We start from the raw sequence: 18,721 nt of genomic DNA, 5'->3' as shown, positions 1-18,721 counted from the left end.
CATCAAGTCTTGGAAACGTTGACATGCGGGCCTCGCTTCCCTCCTCCAAACCTCTCTCAGGAAAAACGGTGGGCGGATGTGTGGTGGAGGCAAAAAGCTCACACGTTACACAGACACGTGCATTCTGGAACGGGACACACACGATGCTTCTCGAACCACATCCGTGCATGTGCGGCGTGGCATCCATGAGAACACTTCAGGCACATCACCGTGAAGCGAGACATTGCGCTATCCCACTTCCGTGCTGTCTCAATCATCTCCATTACGCCGTCAGGCTCTTGACCTGGAGCTGAACCTGGCGGCGCAGCCACGGTGATGTCGGGAACCGAGTCCACCCCTCTAGCGGCTGATTGGGTGACAGGAACGGTCGTCTTTGTCGAGGAATCACTTGTCGAGATCTTCGAGTTCACTGGAATCGACTGTCTCGGTCGGGGCGAGCTGGTGCCTTTGCTGGTTGGCCCCATGGTGTTGTCGGGTCCAAGTGTCGTCTGGACACTCCCTGCAACGCTGGCACTGAGATCAAGAGTGGTTTTACCAACATCATGCTTTGATGCCGCCTGCGACGCGTACCACGGCAGATACGATTCGTCAGGTATTCCAAGCCAAAGGTCGCAAACACCACACCGTGGCAAATGCCGTTCGCATTTGGGGCAGACTATCCCAGCGGCCGCGGCCTTCTCCTTGGTTAGTGGATGCCGAGTGGTTTCGACAACCTTGTGGCCCGGCGCGTTTTCACCGTCCGTTCCAGCCAGATGTGCGATACTCTGTGCGCAGAATCCGCAGACAAGACGTACTTGTTGCTTTGCCGGTGGTATGAGTGGTCTTCCCGCTTCGTCTCTGGCGGCATTTTGGCAGGCAATGTCAAATCGGACTCGGTCAAACTTCAGATTCCAACTGTTCATCATGTGCCTATAAGAATCTTTCCAGCCATCGAATTTGCGAAGCACTGCCTCGTCGTCCAAGTATCGCGGAACGGTCGCGCAAAGTGCCAACACCACTGTCTGTAGGTCACCAAAGCGCTGAACGTAGCCGACCATGAGGTCAAAAGCAGCCTGCGTTGCCGTGCCAGTCAGAACAACACCTTCAATATCTCCTGTAGTCACTGCTTCCTTGGTTGCTTGCGAGATATACTTTGTCAGTCTCGAGTCGTCATAGTGTCGCAAAGCAATGCAGACGCGGTATTTGAGAGGAAGGGACTCTTCCGTAACAACATTTGACCAATCCCCAGTTTTGACATATGCCAGGATCGCTCGCGCATAAGGATCAGTCAACTCATCCGCAAGAGATGAAATAGTGTCGACCCAATCATCCTGGGCATCCGACTCATCAGGGCTCATTGTTCCAGTATCTTCATTTCGGGTCTTCTTGAACGCCCCTGCAATTGCCATAGCCAGCATTTTGTGAGATTGATTAGCGGTTTTGCTGCGGAGAGCCTTGAATGCCAGTTTGCGATCCATCGCGAACAGAGCCAATGCCGCCGCCTTGGTGTGTTGATTTTTGGTCACTAGCCGCTTGACGATCAAGTCGAGCTCATCCGAGGACCACGCTAGGCCAGCGGAATAGAGGCAGAGCTGTCTGTTGGCAGCATATTCGGTTGTCACTCTGTTCATACCGGGTATGTTCAAGCGTCGCACCAGATTCTCAATGGTTTTGCCGAGTTTGTTAGGGCTCTGACCGAGCATTCGATGCTTGGGATCAATGTCTTCCATCCAAAGGCCATAGACACCAACGTAAGAAAGGTCAAAATTGTCTTGTGTCATGTTGCCGTTCTTGGATATTTTCGCGGCACGTTCCACCCAGGCCCAGAACGACTGGAGCCAGTGGGAATCCGAGACAATGGCTTTATTCTTGGAGGGATTAAGAAGATAACCTGCTTCGCAACGCAACCGCAGGAGCGAGGTCAACGTCACAAGGTCCGGCAATGGCACGTCCTTTTCGTAGTACCCCAGATCTGCGTGCCATGCCTGATCATCGAGGCTCGACATTCGTTTTGCATCAGGCATTGTCCTGTTCTGTCGCGACTGCTTGAAAGTCTGCCTAAGAATGTTACGGGGCTGAGCTCGGCGCCGGATTTGGTCAATCAGATTTCCTGGTTCAGTAGTGACTGTAGGTAATTGTTCGATGAAGTGGCTGCCTTTGCACAGATACCCGGCCGAGGAGAGGGTTGAAGGGCCTGGAGGAGGCTTCGGGGAAGTGAGCTTGACTTGACCCCGTCCATCAAGGGTCAGCATTCTCGATTGCCTCATCTTTGTCGTGGCTGTCATGAAGTCGAAGGACACGACCCTCGATTTCTCGTCTCTTGGAGCAGAGGTAGTTGCATATGGCTTCTCGAGGTCTTGCGCTCGATCGAGAAAGATCTCTTGTGGTGCGCTCGTCTCCCATGAGAGATCATGGCCTCCGTCATTTTCGACCCGGTAGGTCTCTGAAGAAAATTCTTTGCCCAGATTGTATATTTTCAGATGTCCGGTACTGGAAAGAACGCCCAAGCATCCTCGCTCAGCCTTAGAAAACCTCACGCTCCAAATTGTCCCTGGACTTTCGACAACGCTCTTCAACTCCAAAGACAGTTCGGGTTGGCGATTTTCACTATGGGAACCTCCAGTGAATCCCATTTGTGGCGTGTTGACACGGCTGATCATTCTCCGATCCCACACACATATCGAAGGGTCGTTCGTCGGATAACAAGAAGCAAAGTAGTTCTCGTCCAGCCAGTCAATGGCCAGGTTATGGACACACCGGGTAGCGAACTGCAACCCGTTGCCAATAGATGGCTCTCGCAAATCATACAGCCTGACAAATTGACCTTTGACCCCGGCAACCAAGAGTGAAGGGTCGTCCTGAAAGAACTTCAAACTGGTGATGGGCTCCCCACTTGCCAACTTATGGAGGGGATCTGAGTAGTTCTTGGAGAAGCCCTTTGATCCCGCAGCAGGCAGCCGCTGGTTGAAATCCCATATGTTGAGACAAAAATCGGTCCTCACTTTGTCGAGACCGACGGCGAGGAGGTTTTGGGTGTTGAGGGCCACAGCATTGCACAGGCGCTGACTCCTGACTTGAAAAGAAAGGGAATCCTGTTGGCCTTCTGCGATGTTCAAGAGTGTAGCTTCTCCCCCAGCTTGACCGACAACAACGAGATCCTCATTGATGGGATGCCAGTCAAAGGCGCGAAATGCCGGGACTTTGGTCGAGGTATGAATGGCTTCATATTTGAAATCCTTCTTGGTTTGCTTCGTGATGTTGCACAGTCTGAAAGATTTCCCGACGACGTCGACGTATAAGAATCTTTGTGGGTTTTCGGGAAACGAGTTCTGAGAGAAGCGGATGGCCGCTTCCATCTCCTCGTTGTTGACGTGGTCGGCTTCCGCCTGAAAGACCTATCCTATCCTTTCATTGCATCTCTATCGCGATGCCAGAGCTGTGCTACTGAGGGCGTCTTGCGTAGAAGGTTCTGCTTTTCTAGAGCTGCGCAAGGATGATAATGCAGGTTGCTCTGCATTGGATGAAGTCGAGTCGATTCTCCGAAAAAGGTTTAGATCGAATGCCCTGGCAGGCGCCCGCCAAGGCGGTGAAAAGCGGCAGAATCTTTTCTTTTGGGAGGAAATTCACCTTCCACCACCGAGACGCCATTTTCGCGTTGACATTTTAATATGCCTTACTTCTCTTACTGATTCGATAGCATGCTCCGCGATCGTTTCCAATCAACCTTCTTTTGAAATACTAACCGCACATCATGGCGAGCAGCCGCCGCGCACGCCCATCGGCCCGCTCTAGCTACAGACCATCTCATCCTCAGTATGATTCCTACCGCCCACGACGAGATCAACCCCGCGAGACAAACCGTGTCGATCGAGATTCGACTCGAGACAAGCCCAGAGACGCTTCCAAACGACACACTTCGCCGAGTTTGCCACCTGTCCGGTCTGCAGTCTCGAAAACAAAACATGAGCGAACCACGAACCCTTCCACAAGAATACACTCTCTGCGCAGGTTGTTGTCATCACAAGAGCTGCCTGGAACCGTGCGACAAGAGAAGGAGCGTGAACTGTCTGCTTTGCTCTTCGACCAGAAAAAGGCTCGGCTCGCACAGGATGGTCGGAAGAACCTACAACGCTATCACTTTGTCCGCTTCATGGAGCGAAAGAAGGCGGAAAGAGCAATGAAGAAATTGCTTAAGGAGAGAGACTCCGAGCAGTACAATGAACCCGCCTACAAAAGTGAAATCGACAAGATGATACACGTTACCGAAGTGGACATTAATTACACCAAGTATGCACCTTTGGGAGAGAAGTACATAAGCTTGTTTGTTGTGGGGGAAAATGACAAAAAGAAGAATAAGCCCGAGATCAACAGGTCGGATCTGGGCAGACTCGAGAAGGATCATCAGGATGAGATTGATCAATTCGCCGACCAACTGAGCAATGTCGTCCGATCTGCAACTGGTGCTAAACCACCCATGTGGTATGAGGTCGAGAAGCTGATGGAAGAAGGAGAGGCTAAGCTGGAAGCTCTACGCGAAGGCAAGCTGACCACTGGCAACCGGCTCCAGAACGCGCTTACCTCGCTTGGTGGAAAGGAAGAGGCCGAAATGCGCAGCGCAACTGGAAACCAACTGGAGGAGACGAGACCCTCATGGCTCGATGACGATGGCATCATCGATCCGGCGGATCTGGACAGTGACCAAGATGATGAAATGGGCGATGGTGGCTTCTTTGAACGTTGACTTTTGACCGGCGTGTCGGGATCCACGATTTTCCCTGACAGTACGATGTTACGATTCGAGATACCCATAGACCGGCATCGGTCCCCGAATGCAAACTGCTTCGATACCATTTCGAACATTGATGGTGGTCTTTCTCACTGACGTGATGACTGCACCTAGGCTCCGGCCTGTTCACCTAACATGCTTGTGACATGTTCCACAGCATTGAGATCCATGACAACGCATCATTGCCTGTATACATGGGGTCGACAGAACCGATACTGAGGTGATAGCCAAGCTGCGAAAGGACGAGAGTGCTGGTGTTTGAACCAGAAACTTACGAGTATATGTGGACTACTTACCGAATGTCCCAGAGCAGTACCTCATTCCACCGTCACCTAGATACCTCCACGAGACCGTTCCTCCCCCAAGACCATCACGTATCCACCTTCTCACACTCAGCTGTAGACCTTGGTCCAGCGACTTCGAGCCACTCGGTTCGACAATCCCACAGTCCCAGGTAGCGTACAACCTTCGCCCATATTTCCCAAGGCCGTCAAATTTCCGACTGTTCGTCGAGACTTGTTCTTTCAAGGCTTTGCGTACTTCAAGTTGACCTTCAGTCTACGCGCCATAAGATACGTCGAAACCGGGAAGAATTTTGCTTCAGCTTGTGGCAGAGACAGATCAGCCGGGGCGTCAAGTTTTGGCGAGGCCCATTCTGAGTGACATGTTACCCATCCGATATGAATCACCCTCTGTCACTACCATCTGATTCATTTCCACTACACTTTAAGAACGCCTCAATACCGGCCGCAGCCTTTTGGAACTCCTTTATCCCCTTCGAGGCCAACAGAGGCAAAGATGTCGGATCCCAAGGAGAGACTTTCTCCAATCAAAAAGGTGAAGGCTGCGCTCGTCCGATCGCCCCGATCGCCCACGTCCGACAAGATCGGTTTTGCGGACGAGGGCATCCCCGCCGACGTATGCGATTCTCAGATGGAAGACATATACTTTGACGATCCGAAGTCGCGAGAGAGTCTGAGCAGCAACCCAGGGGACACGGCGAAGCACCTGGCGGAGCGGAAACGGTGTACGACGGACAACTGGAAGGCGGAGATTGAACGGCGCATCGTCGCGGAGTCCAAGATGGTAGACCACGCGTACGGTGCTAAAAACCCGTTTCGGAATCAAGCGTATGGACATGGTGACGGCCAAAAATAAGGAACGAATCTTGGAGGGGAGGGGAAGGGAAGAAAAAGCTCATGGCCAGCCAGAGCTCGACATGTTGACCGATACCAGACCTCAGAAATATGAAAATTGCAGTGTTTCTTTAGAAGTGAGGAAAGAATCGAAAGCTCAAGAATCAACAAACAAAACAAAACGACTTCCACACCACAGTGTCCACGACTGGCGGGGTGTTTTGGTCGTTTCTAACATGCTCAATGCCAGAACTGGGGAGGAATCAAGGTTTTTCTTTTTGGACAGCAAGCGCAGGGAGCGCAAAGAGAAAGAAAAAGAAGCACGGAGCAAAAAGTTTCGGAGGCGTCGATTTTCCCTTTCCCATGCCTTTGCGGACATGCAACTTTACTCAGAGCGGGGATGGAGGGATGGAGGGATGAAGGGATAGATGGATGGATGGATAGATAGTCGGCCGGTCAGTCGCTCCTCCGTCTGCGGCGCAAGTCAGTCGATATCTGAGCCAGCCAGCCAGCCACAGCTCTCCCTGGTAGAGAACCAAACTACAAGTGTCTATTCAGACAATTGCCACGGCATACAAGCACCCCATCCACACACTCTCTATGTCGTGCATTCTCACAACATATCTAGAGAAGGAGAGGACCGAGTTGTTTGTCATATCGATTCTCCTCCTTCACCAAATGCGACACCACTTTACTTACTTACACGCTTCCACACTTACATGCCGCTGCATATATTATACCCTGACACTATGCCACGTCCGCCCGCCCTCGCCCTTCCTGCTTTGGTCCATTCCTGTTTCATGCCCCCCTTGTCATCGAGCCTTGCACGTGATCACGAAGGCTATGCTCAGCCTTGCGAGGCAGCATTCCTCGTACCCGTCCTTCCTAGGTACCATTAATATGAACTCCGTACAGACGTGTCCTTGTCTAGTCTAAACGGTGTCGTGGAATTTAATGACTGGAAGGAACCGCTCGAATTTGTGGCCGTTGGCATCTTCTCCCCACCGGTTGGCCAATATTGGCTATGAGGCGAAACACACCGATCGCAGACAAAGCACTCCGCCATGTCCAAGTTGGAGAGCATCCCGGCCTCGAACACGCAGCTTACAAATGATTCCTCCTTCACACAAGTTCGTCTCGAAGCAACACTGCAGACGAGAACCAAAAAAGACCTGTCAAGGTGATACACGCATTGCTGCAATGCCGCAGCAATCCTCCCTTGACAGAGGCAGCGCTATCGGTAAACGCAACTGGTACTGAACGAGGTAGTATATTAACATCGTCTCTTGCGGCGCATTGAAACCATGACAAGCTCACAAAACGCTCTGGAGACCGAAATGCAAGATCAAGTCGGCTCCTTCAAGATCCTTCGAAAGGTCCTCGGGCTTCATATCCCATTTCGCATCGCTCAACTTTGAGCTTCTGGAGCATTCCCAGCACCGTATTCTTCGAAAAGGCACCGGCACACTCTCCTCCAAAAATAAATCTGACAGAGCTGGGAATTCGCCGTTCTCTGCATACTCAATGAACCAGTATTCCAGCCATTCTTCTCGCGCCAACACGATTCTCTTTTTGCAGGCGGTGCACCGACGTGCAGGCTGCTGCCTAAGTAGTCTCAACTGGTTCAACACATTTTCGGGTGTGTTTGGTGGCATGTAGGTGACAAAGTCGATGTCGCCTAGTGGGTCATAGCTGGCGAGATGCAGAAGAGCTAATTCGGTGAGTGTAGGGATTTGAGGGGAGTTCGGCGGGAAGAGACTACTCTTCTCGAAGACCCGAGCTTGCGGCCTCCGAAATGCTATATCTCCAAAAAAATCCCAGCATATAATCTTGTCAATCGTCACTCCATCGACGATTCGCCAAGGATTTGGGTGTATCCTAAGCTCTTGCAACTTGTGTTCAGTGACAAGGTCGAGGATCTCCGAGGGCAGCTCAGACAACTGATTACCAGCGATGTTCAAAGACTCGAGGTTGACCAGTTCCCCTATTGCACTCGGGATATATGTGAGATTGTTGTTGCGGAGAGACAAGACACGGAGATTGTGCAGGCTGAAGATGGGAGTTGGCACTCTTGTAAAGCAATTGTTGCCCAGGAACAGTCGTAATTGAGGTTCAAGGTTAGTACCAATGTCCAGCATACCTGGAGCTAGCTCGTCTTGTTTGCTGAGTGTCTGAAGCGATGTGACATCAGCGGGTAGACTCGACAGAGACATTGATCTAACTTTCGTCAGCACCACTAATTCTTTCCGTTCTTTCGACGTGGCCACATACGACAAGTCCACATCCTCTTTTCCGCGATCGAGACACTGCCTGATGATCTTGCAAACCTGCTCATGCTCCTTGGGGATCTGAACCATGGTCCGGGGATCTAGCTTTGTTCTCGGCTTCATTTGGCTCTCCTCTTCTGGCGAGGATGCGAAGGGTCCAGTCCGTTTACCATTGTCTTTGTCCTCTCGTTGATCCCTCAGAAACTCCTCCTCTATCGTGATCGGATCACTCGAGAGGGCATCCTCACTCTCACTGCCCATGAAGATCCCCGAGTCGAAATTGCGCCTGAACTGGCGCCGTTCCCTTAGACCTTCCCTGGTTCCTGGCTCGGCCGGGTGGCGATCCCACCACGACCCCTTGAAGGTGCGTTTCTTCCTCTTTCCCAAGACATAGTTCTCGGCGCCGGGGGCTGCCTCATCGCTGGAGAACAGAGCGGGATCGCTGGACATGGCAGCCTCGTCGTCCTGGTCGGGATGTGTCCTCTTGCGCGTGAGCGGTGGAGCGACCCGAGACCGGGCTAGATCTGCTGCTGCTGATCGGGTGGACTGCGAGAGAGGAGGGAGTTCGGGTTCCATTGTGGAATATGGGTTTGTCTGAAGGTGTAACACGGGAGATGCTAGGTCAATTGGTCGGAGAGGTGTTCAGTTCAAAGGAGTCTCCTAAAGTAAACGAGGATACCATTCACACGTCCGGTAATGGCGCAGAAGACAAACAGCAAAGCTAGAAAATACAAGCTGGTCGGACAGTTTGACGTTGGTGAGAAAGACACCAGGGCGCACGTGGAGGTGTCGAAGGACTAAACGAACGCGTCGCGCTTTGGGAAGGAACTCGCATGTCTTGGCCTAGCGTCTGCGGGTTGATGGAGGGGCTAGTGAGGCTAGTACATAACCGTGACGCGAGCCTCGCTAGAGACCGCCAGCCGACCAATGGGAGAAGACAAGACCTAATCAGGCAGGATCAAGAGCGGAAGCACCACATGACGTACTCTATTGCTCCACGATGCTTTGGGGAAATAGAGTGGGTGAGCGCAACAGGGCAGCTTCATTGTATAGTCTATATTGTGAGTGGACGGTATATATACGTTCGTCGGAAAACATCCATTCGCGCGCCTAGAGACTAGCGTCCAGTGTACAGAGGCTCTTCTATTCTACTGGTCTATATACCACCAAACGCAAGTTGTATACCCAAGAGGTCTTCCGAGTTTTGCTTCTGTCTGGCAAAACAAGGCCGTCTACTACTGCCATTTCACAGCTTGGCCGTCGGCTGAGCCACCAGGTTTTCATCCTTCGCAAACTGGTAGTAGTATTGCAGGCTGTGTGGATTGGCCAAAGTCCCGGACGGCTTAATGACCTTGCCCGACACGATTTGCTTGACCGGGAGTTCAACTTTCTTCGCGTTGATTGTAGTCTGCCATTGAAGAACAAGTCAGCCATCTGGGCTATCTCCAGTTTCGGTCAAACCTACCGGGATTTCTGGTGTCTCGAAGACATAGCGGGGAACATGTCGCGGCGAGAGCTCTCGGCGGATCACCGACTTGACTTCTCTCACCAGGTCGGCTGTGAAGCGCTTTCCGGGCTTCATTAGCAGGAAGAGCACCACGCTCTCGTCGTCATCCTGCGGCCGTCGTTGCCCGACGCAGATACTATCGGCCACAGTCTCTGAAAAAAAGGTGTCGATCACACCGTAGATGTCCGCGCTGCCGAAGCGCACGCCGCTGGGATTCAGCACGCCGTCCGCGCGACCAAAGTAAATCACCTGCTTGGTTACAGGGTGGACCATGATGAAATCGCCGTGCGTCCAGCAGCCGTCGTATTTCTCAAAGTAGCTGCTGAAATATCGTTTCTGGCCGTCTGCACCCCAGAGTTTGACGGGCATTGTGGGGAAAGCTTCGGTGCAGATGAGCTCGCCCGGAACACCGTCAGGGACTGGTTGGCCTTTCACACCCCGTCCGCCTTCTATCGAGGAGTCAAAGACACTGACCGCCATGCCTAGCGCTATACACTGGCAGCCACCCACGTAAACGGGAAGCAGAGGATTCGCAGTCCCGAATGCGGCGGCGATATCTGTACCGCCAGAGATATTGCACAACTGGACCGATGGTGGGAAGCCGACATCGTAGAACCATTGGAAAAGAGCATCGGACAAGACCATGCCTGTGCTAGTTACGATCTGTAGGTGCCGTAGTTGCGCAATGCGCCTTGGACTGATATCTTTCATCTGCAAAGTTTGCAGATATCGAGGTGAAATTCCTAAATGCGTGATATTCTGCTCGTCAACAAGCCGGATCAAGGCGGCAACGTCCGGAATGAACGGACTGCCGTCGTACATTATGAGTCTGGCACCCGTCAACATCAACTGTACGGAACTCATGTACATCATCCACCCAGTAGTGGTGTATTGTAGCTGAGTTGATGTAGAGTCTACCTGGCGGTGTAAAGTGGATTCCTTGTGGCCGCTCAGTACAACGCCGCCGACAGAGTGAACGATCGCTTTTGGCAGCCCGGTGGTGCCTGAAGAGTAGACGATGATCATGGGATCGCCAAAGTCCACCTGCTCGAATTCTAGCGTGGATGAGCGTCCCGCGGCGGAAATAAAGGCGCCCCAAGTGCAACAATTGGGCACGGAGGAGACATCAGCAGGGGCGTCCTGGAACCTGGCCTGGGCTACAATGCCTTGAAAGCCTCTGACATCTTTCATCGCTCGCGCGAGATCCTTCATTTTCGATCTCAGGTCGATCCGTTTGCCATTGTAGACCGCCCAGTCGTCCATGAATATCAGCTTCGGCTCGATTTGCACCAGCCGTTCGAGAAGGGCCTTGGTTCCCATGTCGGTGCTGGAACTCGAGAAGATACCTCCCAGTGTAGTCACGGCGAGAAAGACGGTCAGTGTATCCAGCGAGTTGCTTGCGACCAGGGCGACTCGATCGCCTTTCCGAATACCTTGCGCTCTCATGGCCTGCGACAAGCGGCCGACTCGTTGTCGAAGTTCTTTCCAGGTAACCTGTCTGATGGCTTCCGTCGAATGCCAGCCCTCTCTCACCTCGGTGCAAGCAATCTTATCGTCTTCCTTCCCTGGATTAGCTGTAGCTCGACCGTATCCGTCTCCGAAGAAGAGGATGTTTTCGGCGAAGTTGAGTTTGACTCCTTGAAACCATTTTGGCACTGTGTCGATCCTGGCCGTCTCGTCAACAACGGGGTTTGGCGCCTTGCCAGAGTACACGATGGGGAAGTAGTCTAGCGTAAGTCGCCAGAATTCGGAGCGCTGCTTGATGGACCATTGGTAAAGAGCGCCGTAGTCCTGCAATGTTATGAGCGAGCGTACGGAGAACCTGACTGGGCCTCTACAGAGGACGTACATTGAAGGTCTTGCCTGTTTGCCTTTCTGCCTTCTTCATGAATTTGTACATATGAGTGCTCTTCGGATCTGGATGCTGCCACAGCTTCCGCGGGATGGAATGTTCCGAAGTCATGATGGCGTGAAAATATACACAGCCCTCTCGATCTAGATGTGCTCAACCGTCGCGCTCCTATAAAACATGAGCGGTGTGTATGAGACGTTGAGAAAATCCCTTCTAGGCGTGGAGTGCGCATCAAAACTCTTGGTAAATTATCATTTACCGTGATACAAATAGTACTTGGCAGCATGGAACAGCGAGCATCTCTCTCGCCCGGTTCCGGCGACGTGCGAGCATGTGATGTGACAGAAGCCCATCGGAGCCCGCTTGGAAGGGTGGCCCTCGAGAGACAAAGGGAAATGTTCAGGCGTTGTAGCTTCGTGGCTCTTCCCCGAATGTGAGCGAGAGCGACGGGCCGATGGGAGGTGGTGAGCGTGTGGGGAACCCCGGCAGGCGAAAAGGTCGGGGTCAGTCAGGCCAGTTCCTCACCCTACAATGGTTGGTGGTGTGGTCGCCGGGAGATACTTCACATCATATACTACCGTTGTAGGGATATTGAGCGTAACGCGGGTATATTCTGGTTGTTGTGACGATGAGAGCTCGAAGGTTGGGATTGCGGAGAGACATCAATGGATGAAAGAATGCGCAATGAGGAGGCCGAGGACACTGAGCAGGTGTTGTCACTTCCTCACTAGCCTGAACTGGCCTAGTCCCAGTACTACGGCCCCCAAGCCATTTCTCCTTTTAGAAACCGACACATGCTCAGCCTCGTCATTCTCCAGGTCCCGTCTTCACCCTGGAAGCCGCTCTTCTCAAAGTAATCTCACTCGACGAAGACTATTGATTGCCTCCCACTAATATTCTGTTTTGTCTCCTCTGGGGTCGTCCGCCCTAGCCCCGGTCCCGGCAGAAGCCGGTCAGCGAAGCTCAGTCTCTACAGATTCGTCAGTCGTAGCCTCGTCGAAAGAAAACAATGATGTAGATCAACTATCTTCCATGCTCCATCGCCTCTGTATGGCAAAATTGTCTAATTCTCAGGGATTGCTTGGAAACTCACCAATCATGCGGTGGGTGACGGGTTTTTCTCACATGGAGACCAGAGCACTACACCACGGGAGCGTACTCCGAGTATATGGCCCAACCATCCCTGTAGATGCTCCTGAGCCGCTGCAGCAGGGACCGCGAAGTCGTCAAGAGTTGACTTATCCGGGCTCGCACCGACATGCTGGAAGTCGTTCAACCTCTCGAGGTGTCAGGTTGAGATGCGTCGGAATTTATTCTCGACGGCGGTGAAGGGGGAGGACCAAGGACTGTCAGCCAACTATAAACAAGCTTGAGCCACCAGGCGCGTGATACCTGGTTGTCAACAACCACGCCAGATGTGAACTTTTGTGTCCAGCATGAGGCGTCAGCTGCAGGCCACGTTGTCCAGCAAGAAGCCGCCGCCCGCTGTATTGCAGCTCCACAGACTTAATGATCACCACGTCGCCAGCTAGGAAGTCTGGGGACTAGGCCTACCCTGTTAACTAGATAGTCGGACCTCCTCTTGACAAGAGCAGCCGAACGGCCCGAATGAAGAACGCACAGAGTATAGACAGGTAGCGGAAACATGTCCAGGGATCTACAGGGATCATGTGTGCCAGCATTTTCACATTGTCTCTGAAGTTCTAGAACCAGTGGCTCAGAGCTACTGGACTAGACTTCAGTAGTCCGTGTCAAAAAACTACAAGCCATGTTTCACAATTTTCGTAGCGTGATCGCCCACTTCATCAAGCCAGCACATCGTCCAACCAGTCAAACTCGATCGCGTGCAGAAGCATCGCGTTCCCCTTCTGGCAGTGCATCTCGGCCGCGTCGTCCTCCGTGGTGAGGCGGAACTTGTTCTTCGGGTTGGGCAGCTTGTCGAAGAAGACCTTCGCGATCTCGGTCTGGCGCTCGCCCTCGGCGGCGGCCTGGACCACCAGGAGCGGACAGGTGATCTTGTCCTCGAGCCCGTAGAGCGAGAACTTGTTCCATATGGCCTCCAGCTTGTCGAGGTCTTGGACGTCGTTGTTGAAGCCGTACTTGGGCATGTGCTCGAACAGCGCCCACCGCGCGGCGTGGTTATACTTGCCGTTGGCCTTCTTGATGTCTTCGAGCCGCTTCCCGGCCAGCGCCATCATGGACGGGACCAAGCCACTTGCAATGCACGCGGCGATGCGCTTCTCAAAGGCGACTGCCCGGGGCCCGAAGTAGCCTCCCATGCTGTATGCAATCAGCGCAATCCGCTTCGGATCAACCTCCGGCCTGGTCAGGGCATAGTCGACCACCGCGGCGACGGGCACCTCCCAGTCGTAGCGATAATTGAGGCTGCGATCGCGCATGAACGTGCCGGTCTGACCGGGTCCCTCAAAGATGAGGGCGTTGTACCCGCGACGGAGAGCCGCGGCGCCGCCTCCCGAGAAGTAGATTTGCTCGGAGCTGCCGTCCGCGCCCATCTGGATGAGCACCGTGGGCCGTGGCTTGTCGTCGCAGCGCAAGAAGTACCCAAAGAGGGTCTTCCCCTCGTACGGAATCGCGAGCGGCTCGTACGGTGGGTCGAACAGCTTCCCCGCCGATTGGAAGCAGCCCGTGTGCTTCCAGTACAGCTCGTCCTTTCGGGGATCCTTGTCCGGGACGAAGAAGAAGGCGGCTTGGTAGTACGTTGTCGCGCGGAGCCAGGCTTCCCGGGCGCTGACCTTGTGGCCTCCCTTCATGGCGTTCTCCGCGTAAGCCTCGACACGGCGCGCGGTACTGGTCCACGCCTGGATCCAGCTTTCGGTGTCGCCGTCCGTCATCCGCGCGGCGGTCTCGAAGCACTCTGCTATCTCGGCTCCCGAGTAGGTCGCCAGCCCCAAGAACTTCTCAAAGTTGTAATCAAAGTACCCGTCCTTGAAGTAGCGGGTCGAGCTCCGCCCGGATGAGAACACATGGTTCTTGCCAATTTCGACTGGTGCTTCCTCAGGCATTCTGACCTTTCTTGAGACTTCAATATCAATGTGTCCGGACTTTGAGGCTGTCTAGTTTCTTGTTGTGATCGAGGACTATAACTTGTTGACTGAACCTGACTTTACCCTCTCATTTAAGTCATAAACGGACTTGTAGTCCATCAAGCTCGGCCCCGAGGTCGGAAACTACAGTGAATCCACATGATGTACAGAGTAGATGTTGTACTCCGGATCGCCTCCACAAGAGCCTCTCCACAAATGAGACATTTGTGGGGGTGTGTCCGATTCGCCACTCCAGCATTCGGCCCGAACGTCCACTGGTGCAAGGCAGAGCGTCATGAGCAGAAATTTCGACACATTGAGCTTCGATAATCGTGGGCGGCGTCTTGGCTCAGAAGGACGCATGACACATTCAGGTTGATGAAGTGGCGCGAGCTGCGAACATCTACTGTGTGTGCAGCGTTCGTTGGATAGGTAGCACCATGAAGTGCGTTCCAGCCAGACAAATGTAGCCCATAATGTTGTGGATCAAATCGAATCTGATTCCAATGGGGTCAATTGTTGAGTCGGACAGCTCACGGCACACTGTATAGACAACAATAGCCTCGATGATTGATTGAAACCCAGACTTTTCTGCATGTTATGTACTATGATCTCGACTCTGCCTCGACAAGTGGCGTGGAGGGAGAAATTCACACAAAGTACTTCCAACTATGGGCAACAATTTTGGCACCTTCTGTCACATCAAGAACCACTGCGTCAATCACAAACTGGCTGTGCTTGCACAAGCAGGAGCACCTCGGTCTGCTTCATGTAGTGGTCGACGTCGGCAAGCATTCGACCTCGTAGACGCGCTCCTCCTTTTCTTGGTCCACCGCCAGTTCGGTCGTTTTGCTTTCTTCCACGACAGACACATCATCCCATGCCCCAGCGACTCCCAGTCCCTTCGGAGGAAAGGCGAACGAAAGGCAGCAGAATATCAAGGTCGCTATGGCCAGGTTGACAATGTAGGACATGTCGTACATCCGAGTCCATCCCGGTGCAATCGCGGTGTGATTGACAGAAGCAGCAAACCCGGCTGAGAACCTGTTGTCAGTGACATCCGTTTGACAGGAGTGGAAAGGCGCGAACTCACGTAAGTCAAAGACAAAGCTCATAATAAAGGCCACATATGCCCGCCAGTTGACACCAAGTGAGTACCAATAAATGCCATCCTGTTTGTAGATGTCAGGTATCACCCACTTGCGTCTTCGGATAATCCAGTAGTCTGCGGCTATGATGCCAGTCATTGGAGCGACAAAGACTTTACTCGCGTTAGTTCCCAGTCCATCGACGAATCAGGGATTTGAGATACGTACCCCCAAAGGAAGCCAGAACTGTCAAGAAAGTGCTTGACCCATTCACGAGTCTCCAAGGCTGGATGAGAACGCCGATAATAGTGAGTATGTAGCTGCCACGACGAGTCGTGATGTATTTGGGAAACAACCCTGCACAGTCCATCCCAGCGCAGATGATCTTGCCCATAAGATTGTTCTAGTCGGGGGGAAGATTGGTCAGCGGATCAAGTATACAAGATGTCTCCTTGGCTGGTACTCACCATGAGAATTGCGCAGAAAAGCCCCAGGCCTGCAAAAAAGGTGGCTGCTCTGCATGCAGCTGTATACTGAGTCTGCTGCACGTAGAGCAGTAGACCAAGTGGATTCCATTCGACGACTTGATACCTCGAGTAAACTGCGCTCGTAGCGAGAATACCAAAAAGGGGGCCAATGCAGCCGAAAATTGGCGCAAAGACCAGCATGGGGACCGTAGCCGCGTGCTTGGTCCGGGCGAAGCGCGTCCAGTCCGAGATACGACTGGAGAAGGCGGTGGACGACCCTGCGGCGCTGGATATCGCATAGAGCATCGCGAAGGACTTGTTGGTCGAAGAGAGATGGATCTTGCCAGCCAGCAGGTTTCCAACTGTCCCGCCGTTGGCACTGACGGCCCAACCGAGAAGGCCTAGGAAAACCACTGCAATGATGATGGCGGCGGGCCAGACCAGCCGTCTGAGCTTCGAGGGGTGGATCAACAACAAGAGCAAGAAGACGACGATGTAGATGACGAAGCCGATTAGTGCTTGAGAGGTGATGGCGGCGCTTTGAAACAGGTTAGCACAGATAGGCGGTGGTCTTGAGGCCAGAACGCACCTTTCTGGAAGTGTATTCTTCCAATTCATAAAGCCTGGGGACAGAGCGTTGATGACAATCGTTGCCGCCAGGCCGCCGAAGTAACCATGGATGCCGAACTGATCGACCAGTCAGCCTAGTTGGGGCGAGGCTGAGAATAACCTACAAAGACGACATTTTCAAACACCAGAAGGAGCACTGGGACATATGAACCGTAGAGTCCAAATGTCACTCTCGCCAAAGCCGTGAATCTGAGGCATCAAACGCGGTTAGAACGGCTTAGACTGGAAGACGAGGCATGCAACTTACCCTACGTGCATAGTTGCCCCTGGATGGCCACAGAGGAAAGCAAAGATGCCCACGAAGACTGACCCAATAATGGCGCAGGCAATTCCCTCTCCGGCGCTCAAGCCGAGGGCCACGACGCTTCCACCATACGCCCAAGAGGTGACGCTCAGGGAGGCTATGGACCAGTAGGAGATGTAGGAAATGACTGTATAGCGACGTTGCTCCGGCGGCACGGGGAATATGTCTCGGTTGCCCCATCTCGTGGGAGGTCTGTCCGAGTAGACCTCGCCGTCATGCTTGACTTCGAGACGACGCAAGGCAGTCTTGACTGAAGACGACATGTTGTTCGAGAGAAGCTCAGGAGGAGGATAGGAGAGTTGTGGGAGTAGCAGTAGGCAAGGCGAAAGCAAGGCCTCTTTTATCAATCTGGGAGTGCTTGGCTCGCACTGTCCTGTCCCTTTGGGTTCGCTACTGCGGGCCCCCAGGTTTTGCATAGAATGGGAATGGCTGGTTCATCTCCTTGGGTCCAGAACCTCAGTCATTGGGCTGAGGCTTTCGTGGTGAAGCTCTCCCGCAGTCTGGATTGGTTGGGGACTCGCTGTGTTGAGCAGAGGCCAAGAGGTTCGGGGTTGTTCAGGCTGGGGTCGTTCGGCCCGAATGCTTCAGATATGCTTCGACGTTGAACCTCGGGATACACACAACAGCATGACCATCAGCGGGTCGACAGCTGTATTGCGAGTCGCTACTGTCGACCAAGCACAGTGGGAGCATAACCTTATCGTCAAGTCCACGGAGTTTTGGCCGTTAACTCCAATCTCCCGCCCGTATTCGTCAGACTTCTCTCACCGTTCCCTGCCGCTGCTCAAAGGGATCAACATGGGAAGCTCTCGGTCTCAAAGCCAAAGCCTCATTGCAGCCAGGTGTGCACGCCACCCTGCCACAAATGGACGCTCTTCCACTGTATTCAGGGCGAATTTCACAGTTTAATATCATGCGAAGGTGTGCTCTAAACGTCGTGATTTGATTGCTGTCAAGAGAGAGTCTCTATTCACATTCGGAAGACACCACTGACGAGTCTATGTTTCTTCCCAACTTCTGTCGGAGCCCCCACCACACTGCCAAAGCCCTTTAGAGACGAGAACCTATCTCTTTGACGTGCTCGTAGCCTGTCTCGCCTCTGTGAACTATCCCACCCACCTCCAGCGGTAAAGCATCGATCAAGACAAAGAGCATCCTGTTCCAGGTACTTCCAGGGTTTCGCCATTGATGCAAAGTCCCTCGCTGAATGCAGACATCCCCTCTTTTCAATGTGACAATCTGCCCAGAATCCATGATCAGCTCCATCTCGCCTTCGATGACCACACCATAATCAAGGCTCTGGGTGCGGTGCATGGCCGAGGAGGAGCCTGGGGACCGGTCGACCATCCTCAATACTGTGCCGTTGGGTAAAGACAGAGACATGACAGTCTTCTCTTTCTTCAAATTGTCGTCGTTCTGGATATCGATCGGAAAGGTGCTTGTCGACCACATTTCGTTGTATCTCACAATGTCGTTGTCGATTTTCCGCCATGATCCTTCGTCAACAACTTCGATAATACCCTTGCCATCAACGTTGTGACCGGTAATGAAGCGCTGAGGCTTTCTATTAGTGTTTTTATCGGCCATGGTTTCAGAGCAGCGTCGTGTAGAGTCTGCGAAATGACTAGGTATATAACTTTAATGAGACCAACGGTGTGTCG

The 18,721-nt window shown here is 53.0% G+C and overlaps 6 protein-coding genes across 6 annotated transcripts; 2 read left to right on the top strand and 4 right to left on the bottom strand.

Moving 5' to 3' along the window:
• Positions 1–98: 98 nt before the first annotated feature.
• Positions 99–3,335, bottom strand: PV07_01857 (uncharacterized protein; the record flags this gene model as incomplete). The annotated part of the gene is made up of 1 exon (XM_016388430.1): positions 99–3,335. The coding sequence occupies one exon, from the start codon at positions 3,333–3,335 to the stop codon at positions 99–101; it is 3,237 nt and encodes a 1,078-aa protein (XP_016255358.1).
• A 395-nt stretch (positions 3,336–3,730) lies between these two features.
• PV07_01856 (uncharacterized protein) lies at positions 3,731–4,720 on the top strand (the record flags this gene model as incomplete). The annotated part of the gene is made up of 1 exon (XM_016388429.1): positions 3,731–4,720. The coding sequence occupies one exon, from the start codon at positions 3,731–3,733 to the stop codon at positions 4,718–4,720; it is 990 nt and encodes a 329-aa protein (XP_016255357.1).
• Positions 4,721–5,563: 843 nt separating this feature from the next.
• On the top strand, positions 5,564–5,923 carry PV07_01855 (uncharacterized protein; the record flags this gene model as incomplete). The annotated part of the gene is made up of 1 exon (XM_016388428.1): positions 5,564–5,923. One exon carries the CDS (start codon positions 5,564–5,566, stop codon positions 5,921–5,923), a length of 360 nt encoding a protein of 119 aa, XP_016255356.1.
• Positions 5,924–6,681: 758 nt separating this feature from the next.
• Positions 6,682–8,949, bottom strand: PV07_01854 (uncharacterized protein). The gene is made up of 2 exons (XM_016388427.1): positions 8,173–8,949; positions 6,682–8,118 (listed from the first exon to the last, which is right to left on the bottom strand). The coding sequence occupies exons 1-2, from the start codon at positions 8,742–8,744 to the stop codon at positions 7,215–7,217; spliced, it is 1,476 nt and encodes a 491-aa protein (XP_016255355.1). The 5' UTR covers positions 8,745–8,949; the 3' UTR covers positions 6,682–7,214.
• Positions 8,950–9,247: 298 nt separating this feature from the next.
• On the bottom strand, positions 9,248–11,732 carry PV07_01853 (acetoacetate-CoA ligase). The gene is made up of 3 exons (XM_016388426.1): positions 11,525–11,732; positions 9,634–11,466; positions 9,248–9,576 (listed from the first exon to the last, which is right to left on the bottom strand). The coding sequence occupies exons 1-3, from the start codon at positions 11,636–11,638 to the stop codon at positions 9,415–9,417; spliced, it is 2,109 nt and encodes a 702-aa protein (XP_016255354.1). The 5' UTR covers positions 11,639–11,732; the 3' UTR covers positions 9,248–9,414.
• Positions 11,733–18,110: 6,378 nt separating this feature from the next.
• PV07_01852 (uncharacterized protein) lies at positions 18,111–18,647 on the bottom strand (the record flags this gene model as incomplete). Its single annotated transcript, XM_016388425.1, has 1 exon — positions 18,111–18,647. The coding sequence occupies one exon, from the start codon at positions 18,645–18,647 to the stop codon at positions 18,111–18,113; it is 537 nt and encodes a 178-aa protein (XP_016255353.1).
• Between the last annotated feature and the right edge of the window lie 74 nt (positions 18,648–18,721).

Source organism: Cladophialophora immunda, assembly GCF_000835495.1.
Source record: "Cladophialophora immunda strain CBS 83496 unplaced genomic scaffold supercont1.1, whole genome shotgun sequence".
NCBI classification, from domain to species: Eukaryota; Fungi; Ascomycota; class Eurotiomycetes; order Chaetothyriales; family Herpotrichiellaceae; genus Cladophialophora; species Cladophialophora immunda.
The sequence above is the reverse complement of the archived record's forward strand: the minus strand, read 5'-3'. Positions and strand labels throughout refer to the sequence as shown.